The following is an 8,696-nucleotide window of genomic DNA, read 5'->3' on the forward strand; positions in this document are numbered from 1 at the left end:
GAAATGCATAAAAACACGTAATCAGTGTTAACTCTTAATTATTACTCACATAATTGGTCTAAAAGTATGACTATTAAAGGGTTAAAACTATAGTTTTGGGCTCTTATCATGCTGCATAGCACCACATTTTAATGAAAGACATCTTCTTCTCATAGTTGTTTAGTGAATAGACTTCGTCGTTTAGTTCTAAGTATATAACCTCATAAATATTGCATGATCCTTAACCAATTCATTAGCCATTTTTTTTTTTTGCTAAGTAAGTTGAATTGCATTAAAAAAGATCTAAGTACATGTGTTTAGGGTAGGGCAACATACTGCACCCCCCTAATTCAATCAAATCTCACATAATACTCATACTAATACAAGTATTTTGAACGAACAAAATCGGTAAAATATTTCAAATGGAGCTTCCCACTTGTGTAACCATTGGGGCTTCCCTTCCATAATGACAGCCTCCTGAAGGGGTAGGGTTGCACCTTTCTTAGACAATGCATCTGCCGACGTATTAGCTTCTCTCCACACTGTAGAAATCTTGAATGTTTGCAACTCTTTCCGGCAATAGCTCCATCTTGGAGTTAGCTCCCATGGTAAGTTACCAGTACTGAAGGCTTTGGCAGCAACTTCAGAATCAATTTTTACCCACAAAAGTCTATAACCCTTAAGGATTGCATGATCAACTCCTTCCACAATTGCCATACACTTTGCCCTAAAGCTTGTTCCCACACCAATATTCTTGCAAATTGATAGCTTAAATTCTCCCAAACTATTTCTATATGAGATACCTATACCAGACATACTTGGGTTGCCGGCAGAAGCCCTATCTGTGTTCAACTTCATGATATCGGGTTCTAGTGGAATCCAAGAACATTGTTTCACCTGAGGGGCTTTCCTTCTTCTTGGACTTACATTCCAAAACTGAAGCGTCTTTTGTTCCTGTGCAGTGTGAGCACTCCCACCCTTTGATTTACTTGCAGATATTATAACTTGAGTTCTCACAAAGTGTTTACATTCGCCGATCTTAGGAGTCTTGTTATCAAAATGAACTTTGTTTCACTGCTTCAAGATACTAACAAGCCCAGTCACCAAACAAGAGTTCCAAATATGTTGGACTCTTGAACCCCAATTTTTTTTCCAGTTTCATTGCTTCACTAAAATTCTGCAGCCTTTGTGAAACACCAAATGCTTGAGCAATCCACGACCACAATTGCTGCGAGAATGAACACTGGCATAAAAGATGTTCATTATTTTCCACCTGAGCTTTACATAGCCTACAACATGAAACCAGTCGAATGCCATTATTCTAAATTCTTTCATCTGTAGCAACTCCCTTTTTGAGGATCTTCCATGCGAATGCAGCCATTCGAGGATGTATATACTTGTTCCAAATGTGTTTATGCCACCCAATTCTAGGATTTCTCCTCCTGATTTCTTCATAAGCAGATTTTGTGGAAAAGTTTCCATTGTTGTCCGGGCACCAAACTAGATGGTCTTCACAATTTGGCTCACACTTTAGAACAGAATTCACCGACCAATTTATATCAGACAATATATCTTGTATTGGTTGTGGGATGCACCACTTATCAGCCACTAGAAGATCACAAACTTTTGTTGTACAACCTTTTAAATCTTTCCTGCATATGTTAAGCTTCTCTTTCAAGGAAGATTTACTTAACCAATTGTGTCTCCATATATCCACCCTTTCACCAGTTGCAATCACCCACTGAGATCTTGGGTATACTTCTTCCAGAGCCCCTTTTATATACCCGTCTATATAGATGATGGTTTGTAGAAATTGATGATCTCCCCATCTAGATTGAAATACTTTGCTTGCATGAACTTAGCAAAGTCAGTTTCCCCATTGAGTACCGCCCAATCCAGTTTCATTAACATAGCATTATTCATCTCCTGTAATCTTCTAATTCCCAAACCACCCTCTTGTACCGGCTTGCATACTTTTTCCCAGCTAACTGTCACTCCTTTTCTAGCGGTAGGATCCCCCGACCATAGAAAATTTCTCATGATTGCTTCTGCCATTTTCACTATTGATTTAGGCCACTTGTATATTGCCATATTATAGATGGGAATACTACACAATACTGATTTGATGAATGTACTACTTCCTTGAAAGGAGAGCATTTTCCCTTTTCAACTAGTGAGCTTTCTCTTCATCTTATCAATGATTGGGGCTATCCAGGCCTTGGTCACTCTACCTTGATGTAATGATATACCAAGGTATTTCTCTGGGAGAACACCCTCCACCATATGAAGTTCCTCCATTATTTTTTCTTTTCTAGGCTTAGAGAAACTACCAAAGAAAACTTTACTTTTTGATTTATTCATGAAGTGCCCAGAGGCTTGTTGATATCTCTCCAGGATAAGATTAAGCCATTTCATCCCTCTTATATCCCCTCCAACAAATATAATGATATCATCTGCAAAGAGCAGGTGGCTAGGGGCTGAAACATCTTTAACATTTACCATTGGCTTCAACTGGTTTGAATCTCTGAGATGAGTGATCGCTCTGCTTAATGTATCTTCAGCAATGGCAAACAGCAGTGGAGACAGAGAATCCCTTTGCTTGAGACCCCTCTTCATTGGGAAGCACCCAATTGGACCCCCCATTGAACAAAATAGATATGTAAGCTGAACTTACAATGTTTCTTATCCACTTAATCCACTTATTATTAAATCCTAGCTTACCCATGACCTTGAAGAGGAAATCCCAGTTCATTGTATCATAAGCTTGTGTAATGTCCAGCTTTATCGCAATTGACCCCCCATGTTTTTTCTTCGTTAACTCATTCATCAGTTCCGAGGCTAGGCAAATACTTTGTTGTGAACATCTCCCTGGCACAAATCCCAGTCTGCTCCTTAGTCACAATCTTGCCTACTATGGAGTTCAGCCTCAGTTGTAGCACTTTAGTAATTATTTTCATTAAGAAATTCCCCATGCATATTGGTCTATATTGGCTGAGTTTCTTAGCTTCTCGATCCTTTGGTATAAGGGTGATAAAGTTGGAATTCAACCCTTTAGGAATAGCGCCCTGGATGAAAAAAGATTGAATTGCAACACATACATCCACCTTGATGATACTCCAGCACTTGTGAAAGAAATGCCCTTGGAACCCATCAGGTCCCGGAGAACTATCATTATTCATGCTGAAAACACATGCTTGTATCTCTGCATAATCTGGTGTTCTAGTAAGAAGATAGTTATCTTCTTCAGTTAACACCTTGGGAACAACATTTAACAACTCTGGATCATTAGTTACTGGTTTTTCTTGGTATTTCTCTTCAAAGAACACCCTGACATGTTCCTTCATCTGTTCGTAATCTGTTATGAGAGTACCATATTCTTGTTCTAGTTCAGATATCATTGCGGCCCCTTGTCTCAACCTCAACATATTGTGAAAAAAGCTGAGTTTTGATCTCCATCTTCATCATATTTGGTCCTACTCTTTTGTCGGAGAAGCGACGCTCTGTTGTCTCTTGCATAGTTTAGGTCTACTTCTTTTGGAACCACTGCACTAAGTAACTCTTCATTCTCTCTATCTTGATGATCAGCTACAATTTGAACTCTCAGTAACTCTTCTTGTGCTTTTCTGATATTAACATCTGTCAAGCCAAAGACTTCATGGTTCCATTTCTTAAGGTCTCCTTTCAGTCTTTGAAGCTTTTTCATAACCTTGAGGATCGGTGGAAGTCTTCCCTCTTCAAAAATCTGGTTCCAAGACCAGTTCCATAAAAGAAGGGTGTGCAATCCACATCTTATTAAATCTGAATGGTATGTTTTTGGGTTTTGGTATATGTGGATTCATTCCAAATGGGGAATGATCTGAAGCATGCCTTGATCCAGCTCGATATTTCCATCCTTGAAACTTGAGATTCCAAGCTTCGTTATAAAATGCTCTATCCAGTTTCGATGTCACTCTCTTCGCACCCCATTGATTGTTACACCATGTGAAATAGAGTCCCTCATAATTACTCTCCATAAGGTCTGCAGAACTAATGAATGAGTTAAATTCATGCATCGCAAGTCTGCTAGCTTGTCTTCTACCCTTCTTTTCTTCATTCCTCAAAACCACATTAAAATCTCCCACCACAGCCCATGGAAGAATTGTTGAGACAACACTCAGATCTGTCCATAATTCTCTTCTATTAACCAAATAACAATTGGCATGGATAAAAGAAACTACACAGTTCTCTATCTTAACTGTGATATGCTGTTCAGCACACCTGAGCACTTTCATTTGAACTCCTTTTTTGCAGAAAATCCAAATATTGCCCAATCTATCAAGAGAGTCATTATGTATAATAACATTTTCAAAATAATTTGAACAAAAGACATCTAAAATACTCACATATGGTCTGATGAGAGGTTCAACTAAGCACACTACATCAGGACTGTGGGAAGCAATTAACTCCTTGAGTCTATCTCTTGTTGTGAGTTTTATGATTCCTCTAACGTTCTAGTAGATGATCCTCATTTAGAACTAGGAATGGAGGGGCTAAATTGAACTTTCAACTGTGCTCTGGTTTTTAGAGGAGGAACAGAAAAGCTCTTCTTCTTCATGACTTGAGCAGTACCATCTATGCTACTGGTTTTGCCCTTGTCCACCATCACATTCTTTGCCACATTTGTTTCCATTCTTTTCCCTGCCTGAAGAGACTCATCTGCCTCTCCTACTTCTTTAAGGACCTGAAATTTGTTAGTCACCGATAAGGCCTCATTTACTTGTCTTAGAGAACTTTCAACACTGTTAGTGGCAATGTGTTCTTCTTCCAACGTTTCAGGTGGAAACTGGTTGAAGCTCTCAATGCTTGGTAACATGACAACTAGATTCCCGCCTTCAGCTATCTCAATAACTGAGTCTTCGATTATCTCCACCTCCAGTTCATCTTGTGGCATAGATTCAGTAGCCGATACCACTGTGTCTGAATCAGATTCCTCTTCATTTACATCCTCTGGATCTTTCTCTTCTATACCTTGAGACTCCGATGTATTACCCTCCTCCAAAACAGTTGAAGGTCTTGTCCCCACTTCCTCCCTAAGAGCAGGGATTTCATGGTTAACTTTTGACACCGTGTTCTCTTTTTCTGAAGTAGTGGTTCCTGTAACAGGTGCCCCATTCTCCTTCTCTCCTTGCTTCTTCTTTTTCCGGTTTCTTTTTTTCTGCCCCTGTGCTACCTCCTCATGATTCTGAGATTCTTTCTCCTTTTCGTTTTTGCTCAAGTCTTCCTTCAGAATTCTACACTCGGTCACCAAGTGTCCAACTCTTTTGCAATGGTTGCAAAATTTCGGCAGTTTACCCGTGTCGACCTTCTGCCAGAAAGAAATATTTCTTCCTTCTACTTCCACCCATATCTTATCTGGAATTTTCTTAGTCAGGTCCAAATCCACGAGTCCGCTAGCAAAATACCCAAGAGTACGTTTCGCAGTATTCTCATCGGTGTGAATTGGCCTACCAATAGCTTTAGCCAAAGAGAAGAGGGTTTTAATCTCCCAATATTCCAAACTCAGACATGGAATTTAATCCAAACTAAAGCATTTGAATGGTTCTCTTTGTTTGTGTTGAAATTTGGTGTCCACTTGCTCAGTCAAAGGACTTGGTCATTGAACACGAATGTGTTAGAATAGTTGTATGAACACAGCAACTAAAGTAGAACAGAAGGAATAGTAGCAATGAAGAAACAAGGACAGCAGTAACTGGGAATAACCAAGGCGCGGATTAGGCTGTCCTTAAGGAAAGATTTCGCCCCTTCCAATGGTGTAGAAAGACAACAGTGGCGTCTTCCTCACAGGATTCAATGGTTAACAACAGCCTGACTTTGCACTAGAACATACTACCCTCTAGAACAACAATATAACTCTCTCTCGGCCGGTGGCGAAGAAGAAGAAGAAGAAGAAAAGGACCCGGTTTGAGTTTTTCGTTTCTCCGAGTTGAGTTTTCGATCAAGTCTATCCTCTCTATGGACTCATGGTCCTATTTATAGAGGTTAGGAGGAAGAGAGACCAACTCCTAATAGAACACCAAAAACTTGTCGCTCAAGAAAAAGGCAAAACAAGTTTAGGCTATTGGTCAAACCACTACCCACAACAAGAAGCCCAAGCCAGAACCCTACCCGATGTGGTGGATAACCAATGTGGTACTATCTACTATGCACTAAAGTGGAGAGAACACCATTTGTTCATCTCCTCCACTTTTGCACACACACTAGTATTTAGAAATACACAAGAGATTCCAACAATCCCCCACTATTTCAAAATACTAATAGTCCCCACTATTTTGGAATAGGATATTACAAAAGAAATGGGTTAACGAAATGCCGAGAGAATCGAAAAAACAATGCATAAGATCTCGGTGCTTCTGGGGCTTGAACCGGTCATAAGGTAACATATCTTATAATGCATTGAAAGTGGTGGATTAAAAATCTTTGAACCAACATTCCCTTGTAGTAAAATAGAGGACATGCACCCACATTGCTCTTTCATTATATGCCTGTTCTGCGGTGTTGTGCTTTTTGGCCCTTGCGCTGCCTGTGTTCCATGAATGCTCTAGAGTACTTGCCCGTATACTCATAAGAACCCGACCCAGTTCTACATTTCACGTAGGTGGATATCCATCAAGTGTACATTGCAGTTAAAATACACTATCTCATTATAAAATGGACTATGGATTCCAATAAGAGTTATAACTCATCCTTACTCATTGCAATTCTAGTTATACAAAGTTTACTATAGTATCATCTCGTCATAGGGTGGGACGTCTCATAAATAAATAAGAAGATAGTACTGCAGGATGACGAAGTGACTTGTTTTTCCCTTTGAACCTACTTCATGGGATCTCCAATCACATAGGTAGGGTTGCCGTCAGTGTCGCCCTATATCTGGGCAAAAGTCCCATCCCCCTCGACGTATAACCACTTGCCTCCAAAGAAGTGGTGCGGTTAGACATGTGGCCAATCTAAGTCCAACCTAACATAATCTCTAGCAGCTGCTTGATTAAGTTATATCTCAACTTACATGTATTCTTTTCCCATTGCACATAAGATAACATGTCTTAGCTATTGCAATGAGACAGTTGCAAAGCATATACACATCAGGAGGCTGTTTAGAGCCAATGGGAAGTGTTTCGACCAAATATGATCAAAACACCAAGTGTTGATGAAAAAGACGAAGAACGTAGAAAAGTAATTAGAAAAATGATGGTGATCGGGGAATGATGAGACCAGACCTTGCGGTTGCCTACGCACCCAAATTATCGGTGGGATCAAGTCTCACCGAACGTAGTTGAATGAAAAATAGATTTGTATTTATATAGGTAGAGTAGAGAATCCTTGTAGTTCAAGTATTCTTGTAGCTTGAGTCATTGTGATAGAATATAACTCTCCGATAATTATCTCTTTGATAAGAAATGAATCCGGACATAAATCAATGTACATTAGTGGGCAAGCCATGTGGCTAAGGTTCAGCCTTTAGACACATGAGTTAATGGGCTTTGTACATTGATCCATGGTATTACAAATTGGGCTTTAGCCCGGTCGATTAAATGAATAAAATAGAGACTCATACCAATGGACGTTTTATGCGTAGGTGGGGTGAAACCGCCCCTCTTTGTCGAGGCGAACAAAGTTCATGGCAAAGAAGAGAAAATAAATCACGGAAACGCGTGAAATAATAAAAAGAGGAAACGGAGTGTATAACAAAATGTCGTGTGAGCGTAAGCGATAAGAAAATAGACAATCGGAAAAAATTCGGGAATTAGCGGAAATGAAAAATCAAATTAACGATATCACGGGCAATGATGATAGTTAAATAAAAAGCGGCGAAACGCATAGATAGAATAAAAGATGCACATAAATACAATTGCAAAAGAAATTGATTGGCGAAAATGTAATAAAGCGGCTGGCCACCGTGATAACGCGAAATTTGAATGCGATGAAGCATGCCAGCGGAATAGCGATACTTCCGGATTATACCGTTGAAAATTAAATGTAGGAAAAATCGCGAATTATCCGACGAGGCGGACATAAATTGGCGAATTGCGCGGAGCGAAATAAGAGGAATTGATATGTCGAAATAACGAAAAGATGTCACGTGAAAAGACTACGAAACTAGGACTCCTAAATTAAATCCGGATTGGATAAGGCTTATCATCAAGTCTTGCACATGAAGTCGGTTTGGCTAGCGTAATTACATACGGACGTAAACACCGAACCAACAGTATATATTAAAAGATGAACACAGAGAAATCGTGCACTTAGCAGAAATCTTAGAGAAGAAAACACCACCGTGTTCTCCAAAGTATTAAACCATTGTGACGGGAAAAACCGTGCGTGTCGTCGGTAAATTTCGTTTGAAAGCGAAAAAAGAAATGCATTGGTGGCATCACGAATGGCCTTTCAAGTTTATATAGGTTTAGTGGCGTGAGCACATGACCTGATGACATGATTCTCTAGCTTGAATTGTTGGTTGGACCTTGGTTGGGCCATTAAGCATTTGAATTGAAAAAAAAATATAAATAGAAGGTGAGGGACGTGAGCAGCATGAAGTCGTTGTTATGCACATGCCTTACCGATTGAATTCCGAAATTGTAGGGGAAAGCTCACCGATTTAGAAACTCCCATTCATTGCAAACACCAAAGTGAATCTTATCAGTGATGTTTTACTCGAAATCTTATCAAGACTACCTCAC

General features: G+C 39.6%; 2 protein-coding genes across 2 annotated transcripts; both read right to left on the bottom strand.

Annotated features, from left to right (window-relative positions):
- Nucleotides 1-351: 351 nt before the first annotated feature.
- Nucleotides 352-837, bottom strand: LOC147488010 (uncharacterized). The gene has a single exon (XM_086574225.1). The coding sequence runs from the start codon at nucleotides 835-837 to the stop codon at nucleotides 352-354; it is 486 nt and encodes a 161-aa protein (XP_086430351.1).
- A 2,876-nt stretch (nucleotides 838-3,713) lies between these two features.
- LOC147488011 (uncharacterized) lies at nucleotides 3,714-4,250 on the bottom strand. The gene has a single exon (XM_086574226.1). It carries the CDS (start codon nucleotides 4,248-4,250, stop codon nucleotides 3,714-3,716), a length of 537 nt encoding a protein of 178 aa, XP_086430352.1.
- Nucleotides 4,251-8,696: the final 4,446 nt, after the last annotated feature.

The sequence above is a fragment of the Coptis chinensis genome, chromosome 7 (assembly GCF_015680905.1).
Source record: "Coptis chinensis isolate HL-2020 chromosome 7, ASM1568090v1, whole genome shotgun sequence".
In the NCBI taxonomy this organism is placed as follows: domain Eukaryota; kingdom Viridiplantae; phylum Streptophyta; class Magnoliopsida; order Ranunculales; family Ranunculaceae; genus Coptis; species Coptis chinensis.